The following is a 17,173-nucleotide window of genomic DNA, read 5'->3' on the forward strand; positions in this document are numbered from 1 at the left end:
ATGAAATTCGCCCTTGTCAAATTTCCACCAGAAGGGAGTCCCAAAGTGTTCTATTATTAATTGGTTACCTCCCTTCAAATGACCACATTTCTGTTCAACTGCATCTATAACAAGTGATTTCTCTTTCCCTTTTATCCTTAATCTTTCACACCTGAGCAAATGACTGCCTATGGAAAAACCCAAGCATTTATTTCAGCATGTGATATTCATTTTCTTGCAATGCAAAAATTGCAACAATAAAAACATGTGTTTTTCTTAATAATCGGAATAGTTTTAGAGCTACAGCAAAACTGAATTGTTTGGCAAAGACTCAGAATCATTGGAGAAGAATTTCTAAATATATATATTCAACCTATATGAGAACTAAGCAGTTATTTATAGAGAATTCATATAAAAGTTGTAGGGAGGGAGAAGAAGAACAGCAGGGGTCAGAGAACAAGTATAAAAGATGCACGGAAGAGAAAAATTGAAAAATTCTGAAAGGTGACAGCTGTAAGAACTTCCTCTAGAGATAGAAAAAAAAACACCCTAGAGTTATTTCTTCTTAGTAAAAAAGTACTTGTGCAAGCTATGTTTAATCAGCACACCCATATTTCAGAATCTTAACCCTCCATATGAAAAGGGCTGGGGAAAAGTTGCCCTTTATACTGTGTTTTACCTCCAACCGCTTCTTTTTTCACAGGATTACTTGAGCAACATATTGCAACTGATTCTTGTGTAACAACACCCTACGTGCTAGCACTGCTGTGTGTCCCAGAGCAAAAGGACAGTCCTCATCACAACTGAGCTTAACTACCAAGTGGCTAACCACCAACTTTCAGTGACAGTTGAGTCCAGGTCAGTGCACCCAGCTAGAAGTGAGGGGCTCTGGGAATTCCAGCAGCATTTAACACTGCCTCCTTTGGTTTTCCTTCCTTTCCACTGGGCTTCATTCTCAAGAAAGAAGCAAACAGCCCAATACACATCCCATATCTTTTCTGGGAAAAGCAGCAAGTGTATTTTTAACATAAGTGTGTACACTGAGATATAGATGTCAAAAGAGTCCGTGCAGAGCAGGCTCTGCAGTTACTGCTCTGGGCTCAGAGCACATAGCTGTTGAACTCCTCTTACCTGATCCCACTAACCGGGAATGGTCTACAGACACCTGCTGCATGCTACTTATTAGAAAGGCCTGTCTGGTGTCACCCCAACTAATTCTTGGTTTTTGCAATTACCTATTACAGCCTAAATTCTCTAGTGACTGCCTTGGGTGCCCAACCTAAGAAGCACTGAAGCAGTCAGATTTACAGACCATGAGCATGGAATATTTGCTAAACATCAAGCTCCTTTAAGGAAGTGTCTTATTGGGCTCCCTGAAAGTAAGGCATCCACAACCACTAGAAAATTAATAATGTGCCATAATGATGAAACTGCAAACAATCAGGAATTCCAAGGATGACACAAGCAGGCCTTTATCTCATCTCAAGATTAATCAGAACTCATGCTACCGCAATGTTTTGTCTGTCATTGATAGTCTTTCCTTTACATACAAGTGTTAAAAAGAATTAAAAGGGTATTTTCCATTGTCGGAAAGCCTTTAAACTGGGGCATGTCTGAACAGACTAGCATCAAATTGTAGAGAAGACCCTTCCTCAACACTCTCCTCCCCTTTCCTCCCCAAACAAACCTGCTTGTTCTTCATGCTGTAGCTCAGATGATAAGGCTCAGTTTATTCTGGCCCAGACTATTTTTCCTGGGCTTTCAGTGTGTTCACTCAGTGCCCTGTACACTTAATAAAAAAAAAAACCTACTAGGGGAAACTTACAAAAAGCTGGTCCTTCTGCTTCTCCCATCACTAAGAAAACAGATTCCCTGCCGCAATTATCTTTCAAAATATGGGTAGCAGCACATTATATCAGCCAGGCTTCACTTCACCCCAAAGACCCAGCATGGCAATATTCACAGCCAAAACCAGGAAGCATAATCCAAACCCATCTATTATCTGAAAACAGATAATGAGCGTGGAGCATTCAGACAGCATCCTCTTCCTGACAGAGATACTTGCCTCCATAGCAGCTTCAGCCCCAGTTAGTGTAGGAAATAAAAGACTGGAAACTAGTATTTGGAAAATGCATTTTCATTCGCATTCTCAGTCATAACCTGGAAGTTTACAAGTTCTATTTAAGGAACACTGTGACTTTTCAAGTTACTTCATATGCCCGGCTAATCTTAGTATAACTCAAACAGTGGCCATTTCTGGCCTGTTTCACTATTTCTTTCTATGCAACTGAACTGTACCCATAAACAGCTTTCCCTCTAATCTGCATGGCATGCACAGCATGAGCGCACCTGCATGGCCACGTACACCACACAGCTTAGAGGGAACGCTGCCCACAAATATGATGAATCCTGCAGGCCTGCCCATCTTACTAACTATTCATTTGACTATTCCCAATCATGTCTCAAGACCATCTTATCAATTACCTACTTGCAACACGCTATGCTGAATTCTTTCCTCAGTTGCACTACGTCAGTGGTTCTTAACTGTGGAGCTGCAGTTATAGAGGCATGCCCTGAATCTAAAAGGGTTGAAAACAGCTGCATTAAGTTAACCCAGTTCGGTACCACAGGTTTACTGATGACAGAAGATGACCTATTCAGAACTGTGCAGTAGAAGTAAAGTGGGAGGCTTACCTGATCGCGGTTCTACGGTCTTGTTGGAACCTACATCCATGAATACAAAGCGTCCACCACCAAAGTCTTCAGCGTAGTCAGAGAGGTAAAGTAATGACGTATAATCAAAGGAGCCATAGGCTACCTAGGAAAAGAGAGACCATTAAGTTACTTTATTCTATGCTGGCCTCTGCAGAAGGCAAATCAAAGGCATGATAGGTCTTGCCATTTGCCATTCTCCCATATCTGATTTTAGACATTAGACACTAGAAACCTCTCTAATGCTAGGAATGAAGTGTTCATTTGCTAGTAATTTTTAAAAGGCACTATTGATCTAGGTCAGCTTAACTCCTCTAGAGTTAAGCTGACCTAGATCAGTTTAAACCTAGAAAAAAAAGGATACCAGCCCCAGAAATGACATTTTGGCCTGGTGCGCAAAAAAGTATAGGAGCTCAGAGCTAAATATTAAACCAAGATGAAAACTCTCCATATAGGTAGTGATAAAAAGGATCCAAGAGCAACCCTTGGACTGATTAATTTCACTTCCCATCTAATAACAGATAAGAAAGTGGTCTGGAAACCTGACCTTTCACTCCTTCACCTTTCCTCTCTTTTATCTGCTCTCATACACTAACTCAAATGTACTGATGAATGAGATCCTCTGAAAAGATGGAGTTTTGTTAGATGAACAGCTCTTCTTTTCACTAAGGTTTGTTTAAAGAAGTTAATAGCTAAGGTTCCTTCTTTTTTGGAAGCTTTCTTCTACAAAGAACTAAAAACTATACTTTCAAGTCCATCATATATAGCGTCTTTTAAATGTCATGATGCCTTCAGACTGATGGTCCCTTCCATAGCAAATTTCCTATTTTACATCACTTTTTCTTTTGGTACACATGTGAAAAGACAGAAAAAGACAACTGATATACATAATAAGGTGTGTCAAACTGCTTAACACTGTACTTATTTAGATTCTGATAATATTTCTATTCCAGCAGAGAAAGTTACCCATGATTAGAAAAAATATTTAAAATCAGCAGGGGTATTATTTGCTGGTTTCCTTCCAAAGTGACAACTTAATAACGTGCTTTATTTTCAGGGACAAGTGAAGGAATAGACAACAGGGTTGTCCAGTGGGTTATACAAATAAGCAATTTCCAATTAGTATTCCTTTTAGCACCATGGCTGTTTTAGAGAACAGTGCTGTTTAGAGGAACAAAAACTTGTCAAACTAACATATTTTCTAGATAGTTTCTAATTAAAAAACTTAGATGCATCAGCACCGGATAGAGCCAAAATTTTGTTTCAATAACAGCGGTAGCCACTATCCTACATGGGTGAGGAATACCAATGAGAATAAGGCAGGATTGAAAACTACAATTAAGGCACCAGAGAAAGGCTGAAGATCTTTACATCTACTTCACTTTGCTAAAGGATTTAAAAGAAAAGTTACAGTAAAGAGACAAGGCTGGATTCAAATCTAAATCTGAAGAATGGAGAAATTAAAATTTCAGTGCACCTCTTCACCCTCTCTTTATCTAACCCTCATTAGCAATGCAAGGCACTTTGGATGGGCATTTATGAAATTGACATTATTAATGACATTTTAGCCATCACACCTTGACAGTTCATCACCTTGTTTAAGGCTAGTAATAAATCCCCTCTCCAGAACCCTCTCTTCGGCAGCAGCCATCATCACAGAGCTCTCTTCTGCCAAAAAGAAAAATGTGCTGATTGACACTTATGATAAGGCTACAGCACTGGTCCTAGGACTGCTTGTGGAACAGAAAGGCTGTTTGTCTCTCATACCGCATGAATTCAGCAGGATTTAAGCTTCCTTATGTCTGTAATTTAGGGCCGTGGCTTCTTCAATGGCATCCTCCATTCCATCTCAACTCAGACCTTGGGGCTACCAAAAAAACAATTATCTATGGAAACAGTCTTGTTAGAGTGTCTCCAACACCAAACTGGAGACATTTCTCTGACCACACTTCAGTTTAAAGATATTCAACACCTCTTCTTATTTTACAAGCTGAGAAGAAAAGACAAAGCCTCATTTGTTCACACTTTCAGCAAGACTTTGATGACTCTAAAGTGAAACCCAGAGAACTCTTAACAAAGGAAATTTCTTGTTCAGTCTCAGCAGCTGTAGTTACACATTAAATGTGTAACCCCCATAGTACATGCTCCATGCCTAGAACAAGCACAGGTGCATATTTTCTTTTCTGGGTTTCACTTTAGAGTCATCGAAGTCTTGCTGAAAGTGTGAACAAATGAGGCTGTGTCTTTTCTTCTCAGCTTGTAAAGGATGATGCTGAATGTACTCCCAGATGCTGTAAGCCTCTGGCATCTGAACAGAGCCCAGGCTATCTATAGTCTCTAGTCTCATTTCTGGGGTGCACACTTCCTGTCTAGCATCCATTTTGAGACCTGGAACTCACAGTCCAATCACTGACCCCCCAGACTCGCCTGGGAGCTTAAATTCACTTTCCCAAAATGTCAAAGGTGTGAGCCTTCAGGAGATATATGCAAGTGAACACATACTGATGCATATGGCTTGCACAGAGTTTCTGATCACCCCTTTGTTTAATAACAGTTTACAGAGCTTTACATAAAGATAGCAAACTTCTTAAGGACAGTGCCCTTTTCTGGCTCACTCTTCCAGTGGGAGGAAGGCAGAGTGTCCTCATCAGCTTCCTGGTGCAGAAAGCTCCCCTCAGCTTAAACTACTGACCTTGGTCATAAAGGGTGAATCACTCACTAAAAGGCTATAAAGGAGCAAATGGTATGTCCCTGATCAGTCTCCTTTCTGAGTACTAGATCTTGCCAGGTTGCCACAGGATTCTCCCAGTTCTTCAGCTGCAGCTAACTTCATGTTTAAACAATTAACAAATCAATGGTATAGCCCTCAGCAATCCTCCCTCAGTAGTTCCTACCAACCTAGAGTTTCATCCTCTCCTTGTGGTAAAAAGACAGAAGAGGCAAAAGACTGCAGAGCCAAAGTGAAGTTGGTGGCTTGGTAAAGATTCAGAGTTCCTAACCAAACTCAGAAAACTTAAGTTGTATGAATTCCCCAAATGGTCACAATGTCATCTAACTTTGAGCAGAAAATGGGCTTTTCTATCCTGCAATTTCAGCAACGTTACTGGTCAAAAGTGGATCTGTATTGAGAAGTGGTGGCACTTTATGATAACTGGGAACTTAATGATGCTAAATTATTCACAGAAATGCTTAGTCTCTGTGGAATAAGTCAGCATCCATATGAGTATCAAATGTATTTATCATCCCCAAATCATTAAAAGCCAAAAGGATTCATAAGGCTCTGACTCAGAAGTTCAAACCACACACGCAAACTGATAACTGAAACCAGGTAAAAAGCCTTATACGGTCAACTACAGACAGAAGAAATTTCAGTAAGTCTTTATAAAAAGAGCATCTTTGGGTGCCTTTAGGCAAGGATGACAGCATTAGATACCAGGTCAGCCATGGAGGGTACATAAGTGACTGGAATGGCTAATGTGCAATAAGCAGCTTCTTCCACAAATCTCTGAGAGCCCTGTAAACCAACGTCCCTATGGCTGTCGTCATTCTTTTCACCTTACTTGCTTTTTTTGTTTGTTATCATGTGGTTGCTGCTCAAAGCGTGTACCTTGGTGTACTATTGATGCCGTTTAGCAGTGAAAGACTCCAAGTGACTAACTGATATGTTGCTTTGTGGCAAGTGTCACTTAAAAGCATACTTAAGATGCTTGCAAGGGTAGCCAACCTTCTTCCTGCCAAATTCAAGCTAACTTTACAGCAGCTGTTGGGGTACTTATCCTATTATGTAGTTAACAGAGCCCTCACAATTAGTACTTCAATACCCAGCATCCTGTAAAATCTTAACATGTTATTCCAGCATACCAGTTAACCTGAAGCAAAGCATGCAAGAATCTTTGGTGCAGTGGGATACATGCCTTGTGTATACCCTCAGAGTCCCACATCCATGTAGCAGGGTCGGCATCATTGCCCTGTAGACCTTCAGCTTAAGCAGGGAGTTTGACCACCCACTGACCCTACATTAGCTCAGCAAACCTGCTGAAGGTCACAGTGGGCATGTCTACACATGCCCCTATGGTGCCATTGTTACTGTGCCGTCATTTAGTACTTCCTTTTGAAAGTATTAAATGAGGGTGCGGTAACAGCCTGTACGGCGCGGTGCCGGTAGTACTTGGTTATTTTTAGCTGCTATGTCACCGTAGCAACACGCTATAGCAAGGGAGCGTGTTGCTACGGTTACGTAGCATCTCATGTCGATGCGCCTAGTAACTTTCAAAATACCCATCATGCATCACAGCCTCATCAATATAGACACAGCTGGTGTGGAGGCTTCTGAGACCAAACGGAATTCATACATTTCCACCCCTGGTTATGAAAGAGCTGGCTGGCATGTGACCTGTGTTTTTCTCAATCCCACAAATAACCTAAAATTGGTAGCAGAGGCAACCAAATTTCACCAAAGGCCCTTGGAATATGCCTCCCGGACTCAGTCACTGACATGCAAGAGTTCACAGATGGCTGATTAGATAACCTTAGATTCTGCTCACAGTCCAGAGAGACTGAGCAGCTTCCCAATAGTATAGAAACTTATCCCAACATCCACATGGAGGTCACTAGGTGCCCAATACAGCTGGGTAGAACAGCTCCAATTTAGAGTGGGAGCAATTTAGGGTAGGAGTGGTGCTGTAGCCATGATGGTCCAGGGAATACGTGCAAAACAAAGGTTTGTTTGGTAATATGTTTTCTCAGACCAACTGTCTGCTTGGACACATTAGAGAAAGTTTTTAGTCAAAATGCCTGACCCCACGTCTGTGAGGACCTTGTTATACCTTACAGTGAGCTGCAGAAATGTTGATGGGTGCTAGAGCTAGCTCGAGTTTGGAGCAGTTGCAATTTCAGGCCAGCAGGGGCCTGGAGGACTGAAAGGTAAGTACCCCCCTCCCTCCCATGCCAGGCTTACCCCCTGTCCCCCAGGGCTCCCCATTCCCTACTCCCACATTCCCAGGGCTCCCCCCCTGCACCTTGTCAACATTTCTCCCAGCTATATACGTAGTCTGATAAAAAAAAAAAAAAAGTTACCAAGTCTTGCTTCCAGCAAGTTATTTTAAGACATACGAAGGGAACAAAACTAAGATTTAAATATTTTGCTATTTAACTTGAGAATTCATACAGCATGTGTCAGAAGCTCATTAACATGCACTTTGCTAGTCTGAATAATTTGCATGCCAGAATTTATATTTAATTCCAGATACCTGCAGTAAAACCTTGCATTGCTAAAACTATTTTTATGATAACAATTATTAGCACATTATACAATACTACAAATTAAGTGTATTTTATGAAATCCTCCTTGCTTATTTTAAACTTATGTTTATTCAGCAGACTGATAATTTTAGTAATATGCACTATGTCTTCCTATCATAAGAGGAGATGTACTGTATTAAGGGCTGTGCTTCCAAAACAGAGCTTCAAATGGACATATCTGAATCTGTACCCTACCCACTTTCCTGCCAGATATACCCACCCCCCACAAACACTTGAGGAAAACGGTGAAATACTAGCATAAGTCTTCTGCCCAAATAAAAATCCCTTCAAATTTTCAAAAAAGAAAATTGCTTTACTACACAATGAAAAGGACCATGCCACTCCACATCACATCTGGAAGTAGAAATATGCAAGTAGTCTCTTGCGGCTATGTGGAGCCCCTGTGTTGCCAGTGAAGAAATAAGTTAGCTTGTAATAATCTAGTCAGAATTATGAACTGCAGGATCACAGATGGGAAAGGAAGAAATGCAGATCTTACTAGAAAATGAAAAACTAAGGAGGCCAGATCAATATGTTATAGCATGGCTGTCCAAATAGCAGCCTGCAAGCAGGTCCAAATGCCACTTGTATAGCCTGTGTGGTGGTGGTGGGGAATATCTGGAGGGCCACCCCCGCAAAACATGCCACCCATGCAGTGTGCACCAAAATTGGACATCATATGTTACAGGATGACCAGGATCCAAGTCAGCTGGAGGCTGCAGTGCCAAAGCCTCCAAACAAAAAGATTTTCTTCTGCTTCATTCACTTTGCAAGACTCCAAGGAGTAAACCTATCGTCATTTTTCAGCTGGACATAAGTAGAAGAAGGGATCACTCAACAGAGAAACATTGGGAGTGGGAAAAAGAAGCATTCAAAATGCAGTACCTCCACCCAAACTGGACTGGAAGTCTTTAGGAGATATCCTGCTTTCTGTGGCAGCAAGTGAAGATTTGTTTGACTTTAAAATTTAACACACAGCAACACACACTAAAAAAAGAAGGCTGCCAAATCCTGAACAACAGGGAAAGAAAGGCAGCAGAACTGTTTGTTTCACCATCGATTTCTGAATGCCTTGGCAGATGGGTAAGAATTTTAAACACACCTCTGAATTTAAGTCTGAAGTTCCACAAGTTGCAAAAAAGTATTTGAGTAAATATGGTACAAGACAAGGTTTTTTTTCCCCAATCAAAATTGGGGGGGGGAAAGTTCAGTCTTAGACTGAAGTACCGGCTTGGAGCAGGCAGTGGCTCAGCTCTGGCTTCAGCCCTAGGCCCAAGGCTGAAACTGGAGCTAAGTTGCCACCTGCCCCAGGCCAGGGGGGCTCATGCCCAGTGAAGGTGGGGTAGACCATGCACTGGGAGTAGGAGGCACCACTAGGGAGACTGTACAGTGGGGGAGGAAGTGCACACAGGAGACTCATGGCGGGGAGGGGGGAAAGCAGGGGGCATGCAGAAAGAGTACACATCCTACCCCCGTGCCACTTGCCCTCCCCCCCTGCCACTTATACCTTCGGCCCCAGCCCTGACCCAGAAGTTGTCTTGGATCAGGTAAATGCTGTAACTTAAGAATTTAAGCTTAGGAAAGAATGTGTGTAGGTGTTTATCTGCAGATTCACAGTAACACATTACTATGAACTACCAATAACCTTCAGTCTTTACCATACATTTGATTTAATATGACTTGCTTTTTCATACTGCCTGCATTCAGGAACACTCTGTATCCTCTCAGCCCCTTTTTTAAGCACATTTCCCCACCTCTTGTTACTCACTTAGCCCTACAAAACACCAATATCCCCTTTTCTGCATTAAGTGCATATACACACACTTCTTAAATAAGTATCAATAAATAGCACTAATACATAAAAGGTGAAATACATTTAAGCTTCAATGCTTGGAAACTGCTGCTCAAGCCCAACTCTAACAACAGGAAGATGTTTTCAGCACAAAAGTATTCAAATATTATGACAGAAGTCCTGAAGAAAAATCATGAAGTTGCCACAATTAGCACAGACCACCTGATTGAGAAAGCCTTGAACAGTGCATTTTCCTGAGGATCTCAATGTGATATTGTACCCCTGCTCCAGTATACATCACCTGAAGAAAGAAGATAAGATATTAAGCCATTTCCCACCCCCACTTCTCCAATCTGCAGTTATACAGTTTAATATACACAGCTTGAATCTGGATGCCTGGCTTTTCAGACTGCTAAATGTTTGGATAGATTCTTTCAGGTAAGGAATAATAAACTTTAAAATCATCTCAGCTTTGGTTTACAAAAATGTGAGTAGTAAAACTTTCAAAACATGTTTTAAGCATGTAAGCAATGACAAATATAGCTCTGTTGGCATTATAAAAATGACTTTATATAGCATTATTGACAAACTCAAGAATTCACAAGTCATGAAGCACCCTGCTTCCTTAATAGTAAGTGTAAGGGGGTTGGTGAACCTGCTGCCTTGCAGGTTGGCTTTGCTGCCTTGAAAAGCCCTGTAGCCAGTCCTCTAAACACCAACTCAGTTCTTATACCAAACAAAAAAACAAACAAACTAGCGAGCAAACAATACTTTCAGCCCTTCTCCAGGCAGTATTGTAGGCTGTAGGGCTGTGCAAAATTTCACCTGATGTTTCGTTTCGAAGCTGTTTCAATACGTTTCAAGCTCAAAACAGCGAGATTGAAACAAAACAAGGACACTCAAAACATTTCAAGTTTCGAAGCCAGGCTTACTGGCTTCAGCGCTGGTCCCAACAGGCAGCAGCAGCCTCCTGTCATCCAGCAGGCAGATCGAGGCCCGCCCGCACCCTGGGAGGGCTCCAGGGCTGTGCCAGACTCCTCCGGGTGTACAGACCCTCAATCTGCCTGCTGGATTACAGGAGGCTGCTGCTGCTGGCTGGGACAGGCGCTAGGCACAGCCCATAGCCAGTGCTGGGAAGATCCCTGCACGAGCTCATATGCCCTGGGTCCTGTACTGAAGCCGGCTCAAGGAGAGTGCAGGGCCCGGGGCAAATCAGCTCAAGTGGGGGCAGGTCCCTGCACGAGCTGATTTGCCCCAGGCCCACCTGCTGCTGGCCCCAGCCAGAAGCGCCAGCCTCCTGTGATCTGGGAGGCAGGTCGGGGCCCCCTTGCCCCCAGAAGCAATCTGGCACAGCCCCTGCAGCCCTCCCAGGGGTGCAGATAGCTCCGATCTGCCTGCTGGATGAAAGAAGGCTGGTGCTGCCAGCTGAGTGCACCCCGTGCTGGGAAGACTGGTGTTGCTGCTGGCTCCAGCTGGCAGCACCAGCGCCCTCTCATCCAGCCGGCAGATCAGAGCTGCCCACACCCCCGGAAGGGCTGTAGGGGCTGTGCCAGACTGCTCCTGGGGGTGCGGGGGCCCCCAATCTGCCTCCCAAATCACAGGAGGCTGGCGCTGCTGGCTGGGGCCAGCAGCAGCACCAATCTTCCCAGCACTGGATGGGCAAAATGTTGAAACAGCAAAAGAGTTTTGATTAAACGAAACAAAACAGTGATTTCAAAACGAAGCAAAACTCAAAATGAAACACTGTTCTGTCGAATCATCGAAACGGAAGTCAAGTCAGAACGATGCTGTTTCACTTAGCCCTAGCAGCCTGGCCCCTTTCTTATAGCAAGCTTATCTAGGTTGCAGTCCACCTCCTGGCCACAAACTAGTCCTTCCCCCAGCTCACCTCTCTCTACTAATGGGACAGCCCCTCAATAGCTAATCACCCACAGCTGGGCTTCTACAACAGGGCTGTCTGCTCCCTCTTAAAGGATAGACCATGCTGTTGCAATGCATTTCTTTAAAACTTATTTGGGGTTCTATTTAGTTGCTATAAGGGCTCATGAACCTGATTATTCTTTTTATATTTCCCAGCTATTTTTGCTATCAGAAACTTAAAACTCCCTTTAAAGAAAAAGGAAAGCTGAGAAACATGATTCCAGAATCTGAGGTTTTTAGAAAAAGAAAACACAAGTTATCACAGGAATCTATGCTAAATATTGGAATCTGATTTAAAAATAAGCACTGCAAACCACTAAACACTGGGGTATGAGGGTCTGTCTCCCTTGCATTGTTAGATCCAACTGTAACTGAAGTTTGTCCTAAACATGAGTTTCACCTGCACACAAAAATCTCTAGATCAAGCTAAGTTAAGCTTGAGCTAGCTGGCCTTTTGTCAAGAGAAGTGGGGTTTGGGAAAACTCAAATTCCCAAATCATCAATAAATATTTAGAGTATTTCTGTCTAGGAACGCCCATGCCATGAGACAATTGCATTTCTGCTCTATTTTACACCTGCTGTATTGCAAGAGACATTACAGCAGTTTGTAAAGGTCCCATACATTGGTTAACGGATATCTAGCAAGTTACCTAAAGCAGCAGTATGCACGCAGATCAATCTGTTTTTCCTATGACTTTATTTTATCTAGAAAGGGAAAAAAGGAGAGGAAGATGGAGAAAGTGAGCTTCCTTCTGAATGATATTTGAAAATTTTATCCAAGTCAGTGCATTTTGTTCCAGTCTGGACACATCTACACATGCATATTAATGCATAGCAATAAACTCCAGCACATACGATGCCACACACACTGAGCCAGCCCCAGCTGGCAGGGAGGTGAGGGGAGGTCAACCTGCCAGCCTGGGGCTGCTCCAACCTGGATCAACATGCTGTAGAGGGGCTGGCTGGGGTGTGACAGTGCTTCAGTACAGGGATAGCCAGCAGGCAGCCCCCACACTGAAGCATCCTCATGCCCCAGTCAGTCAGGTCATCATCTACACCCGCATTGCTGCACATGAAAAAACTGCAGCAGGATAGTACTAGTATTTGTAAGTGCTAACCTGCTGCAGTGTTTATTAATTTCCCGCAGCCTAATAGGGCCACATGTGTAGATGCTGAGACTTTTACTGCAGAGCTAAGTAGGCAACTCTGCAGTAAACATCTTGTGTAGATACGTCCTCTGCACCGTGACTAAGAATTAGCAGAGTTCCAAGACAAAATGCAGGTTTTCCAATGTTCCGTGGAAACCACCACACTGTATTTCGCTTTCCTTCTTCCAAGACTCCCACCATTGTTTTTTAGGCTGCAGTAGGCACTTGGGAATGAAGGCTGCTGGCAGACGTTAAAAAAAAAAAAAAGTACTCTACTGGATGAAGCAGTGCATTACTTCAATTCAGCCCCACAGCATCTGTACAGATTGGGCAATTCAGCAGGGCTTTTTGGCCCTTTTAGCTAAAGTTGATTCAATTAGTTAAAGTGCCAAAAAAGCCTCACTAAAGCACCCGATCTTTATAGATGTTGGGTAAGCTGGGTCCAGCTAAGGCACTGCCTGTGCTGGGCATGTGCGGGGCTCAGTGCATTGATGTGCCGAGTTTCAGGTAAAGTGCCATGTGGGAGGGGAGGGGGGTGTTAATGACTGCAAGCAGCCTAAAAGAAATGGAACATACAGAGGTGGGTATTAACATCAGTGGAAGTTGAAGATGATCATTTATAAGAATAGGCTCAAAGCTGTCCATTCTCAAGTGGGCTCTGCCATTTCCATAAAGCAGTGGTTCTCTCTACCTTTTTAGAGTTAAGGACACCCTGGATAGCTTTGAGGCACCCCTTGGGAAATGCCAGCTTTAGTTGTTTTTTTTTTTACTACAGAAAATAATAGAGCAGTGTTTTTGTTGCAAAGAACTCAGAAAGACCACAACAAGGGATTTCTATTTGAAATCACTAGGTTTATCTTGTAAATCATGTTTGTAAGTCTAACTGAGCTAACATTGTGTGGCACACTGCAGCACTCTTTAAAGAATCTCAAGGCACCCCAGGGTACCACAGCACACTGTTTGAGAATCACTGCCCTAAGGCAGTTATACATTTATAGGACTTATTTTTACACCTTGTAAGCTATCCCTTTTCTGTCATCTGGTTCCAGGGAAAAGCATGGTACAAAAGAATGCAAGGTTCAGAGAGAAAGGACAGCAGATTCTTCTACACCTGACCTAGCACTGGACACAGCCAGTACTCCAGAATAAAAGTAACATAATTCTCAGCAAGTTACATGTTGACAAGCAGCACAAAAGGAAATTTAGGAGTAGTTACATTTTCAAAATATTAGATCAGTTTTTTATATGCTCTTTGCAAGAAAATTAATGAAGATTTATGGCTTTTTTTTGCTGGTTAGAGACTCAGGCCACATACAGGTGTTATATTTCTACCACAAGAATCTCTCTTTCCCAGTAGAAATTGCCAGCATACAAGCATTCATTCACTTTCTCCTGGAAGAAACACAAACCCCCAGAGAGAAAGATCATCCGGAAGATGTGTAAAAGATCTCCGCTGTGGGAGAGTTTCTCTCACTAGAAAGACACGTATACATCTTTGTTTGACTCGTCCATGACTGGACGGCCTCGAGCAGTAGAGTCCCCCTCCGAATCACAGAGGAGTTGAGCTGCCACTCCCTCCTCGAGTCTTCTTGAGAATAGGATGTCCCTGGTTTGGGGAATGGGCAAAAGGCCACTGGCCCACTGCTCCCTCCACTCTGTTCCCAGAAACCAGGAGCAAAATGGCAGAGCTACTGCCTGTATGTCCCTGCCTACTCCCCAGAGCAGGGGCAACCCAATCTAGGGAATAATCTGGGGCCATTGCCCCACTCCTCACTCCAATCTGGCAGGGGAAGGAGCAGTGGGACAATGCTTCCCGCACTCCCCCAAACTAAGGTAACTGTGGGTCTGGGGAGGTGCAGGGAGTCTTTCCCCACTGCCACCAGAATGGTCTGAGAAAGGGGGCGGGGGCAGGAAGGGGAGAGGGGGCAGCTACAGGCTGGATGATAAAGATAGCAGTGGAAAAACCTCACTGAGATACCTCCGTTTTTCCTGTTCTCTCTCTAAGCCAGACTGTGGTCTCTCATCAATAACTATAAAAGGTAATTATACGTAAAAGCCATTTAAGACATAGTGAATGTTCTACCTTCAGTAGAACAGAGAAGATAAACAGTGCTGCTAGAAATATTAAGCATAACAAGATAGAGATTGTCCACAATGCTGCTTCATTATTTTAAGTAAAAGACAGAATGATAAACTGTGCAAGATTCACTAACTAAAGCATTCACAGATCACTACTATTTCTCTGCAGTATTAGCCTTTTTTCAGACGAAAGAAAAATCGAGGACACTGTCAGATCTAAATAGGCAATAGGTTTATGCATCTGTGGTCAACAGATTTAATCTCTCTGCACTGTATGAACCTGGCTAGGAAAAGTTTCTCAGCACAAGATTATTGACTCAATGTATTTTTTCAATATTTGATGTACATTCAACAGCAACGTCAAATCTGAACATCTCTCTTCCACTGTTCTGCAAGGTCAGTGATTAAAGCTGACCTTCTATAATATCATATTGACAATCAAAATTATAGTGAAAATACCTCAAGTCCCACATAATATTTTAAGGGTAATTACAGTTCCTTTCTAATTATGGGTAGCTTTTCACATCTACTTTTAATGAGAAAAAAGTTGTTAGAGTAAAATTCACAATAGGAAATCTGTTATAAATCATGCAAACATTAATTTTGAAAGGCTTAAGCCATAAGCAAAATTTATCCAAGATGAAACCCAGCACCCCAGGCCAGCAACCTTTTTAAATTTGATTTTGCTGTTTATAAATTCGAACATACATTATTCATCTTTGTGATTACAAGCTTCCCATTCATGCATAACAAAACGTAATTTGTTTTAAGGAGGGAAAAACAAGGTTTCCTGCCAGTCCTTTTTTCCTCCTCAAATTTTAAAAACAAAGACATCACTTAAAGAATTCAATTGCCATCTTTTCAATAATGTATCGCTTTAGGAAAATGCAAGAAGAATGAGTACTCCAAAGACCCTGCATTTGCATCTGCTGATATATGAACATGTAAATGTGATAGCTTTCTCCACAGACAGCTAGTTAGACAAGCAACATCCTATAGAAGTGCAAGAGCTAGATTTTTTTTACATTTTTGCATACATCAATTGTCAGAGGTGGATCAAGGATGGCGGTGCAGTGGTGCGGTTGCATTCCCCTCCCGCAACTTTTGATTCCTGGTCCACCAAAAGTTTAAAATCAACGGTCTGGTAGCAGCAGCAGCATTTTTATTCAGGCAGCAGTGATAAATCAATTTACTTCATGGCTCATAATCTACCTGCTTCTTTCTACATTCTTTTATTCCACAGGTGTTAATGACCTTATCTCCTTTTTAATGGTCTTAATATTCAACTAATCAAAAGAAAGCTAGCCTTTCATCTGCAATTTTGCTGTGTGTTAGCTGCTCCTGGTAATGTAGCTCCTGTTTCACAGCCCTGCAGACTGGTTTTAACTCTAGCTAAAAACATTAACTCAGGTCTGGAAACAACTTTCAGTGAAACACTGGATAATCTGTCAAGATGTTCCAAAAGGCTAGAATTAATTTTACGAATCTGAAAGAGATGTCCATTTAATTCTAACGACTACAAGACTAAAGAAACAACATACTTTGATTATTTTTGTCCAGTCTGTTGTGATTTCCTTTTATACTTAATACAGAATATAGCAAACTAAATCAACCAAACCAACCATATTAAACCAACAAATGTATGTTTGTTCTTGCTCTGATCTTAAACTGAATAATATAACTGTTTTCTCCTAGCTTATCAGTAATGCTTCTAGTTTCTTTTTAAGTTGATAAAAATATACATTGTATTATATATGATGGTGCACTACACCATCTGCATTCCTCTTTTTTAAAATTTTAGATCCTCCCATGCCACTTGTGCAGTCCAACTGGTCTGTATTGTTAGAAAGCTGTACGTATAGTGAAATAAGGAAGAAAGCTCCTTTCATTGCAACATGGAAGGAGTAAGATCTGTTACCTACAACATTTTCTTCAAGACGCTAAGCAGTGATCCTCTTTGATGATTCAAAAGTTTGTCAATATTTTGGAAATTATTCTGTTCTTTGGAACATTAAAGAAAGAACTTACTCCTCTTTCAAACAATAAAACACGTTCCTTAACATTTGTAGAAAACCAAATCTAAGTTCAGTAAAAGCCCTGTTATCTGGCATTTTACTAACCATCATTTTAATTAACTGGAATTACTGGATGGCCAACCAGACATGGGGGGATTGTTGGGGGAAAACTCGCACATGGCAGCTGCTGCCAACACCCACCACCCTGTCCTGTCACCACCCTGCGT

At 42.1% G+C, this 17,173-nt stretch overlaps 1 protein-coding gene across 1 annotated transcript in view; it reads right to left on the bottom strand.

Annotated features, from left to right (window-relative positions):
• The window catches only part of OGFOD3 (2-oxoglutarate and iron dependent oxygenase domain containing 3), a 93,952-nt gene that overhangs the window by 24,689 nt on the left and 52,090 nt on the right, over positions 1-17,173 (bottom strand). The window contains exon 9 of the mRNA XM_019542823.1: positions 2,674-2,797. Coding sequence (XP_019398368.1) covers positions 2,674-2,797 — 124 coding nt within the window. The remainder of the gene's footprint in view (positions 1-2,673; positions 2,798-17,173) is intronic.

Source organism: Crocodylus porosus, unplaced genomic scaffold (genome assembly GCF_001723895.1).
Source record: "Crocodylus porosus isolate Cpor-Errol unplaced genomic scaffold, CroPor_comp1, whole genome shotgun sequence".
In the NCBI taxonomy this organism is placed as follows: domain Eukaryota; kingdom Metazoa; phylum Chordata; order Crocodylia; family Crocodylidae; genus Crocodylus; species Crocodylus porosus.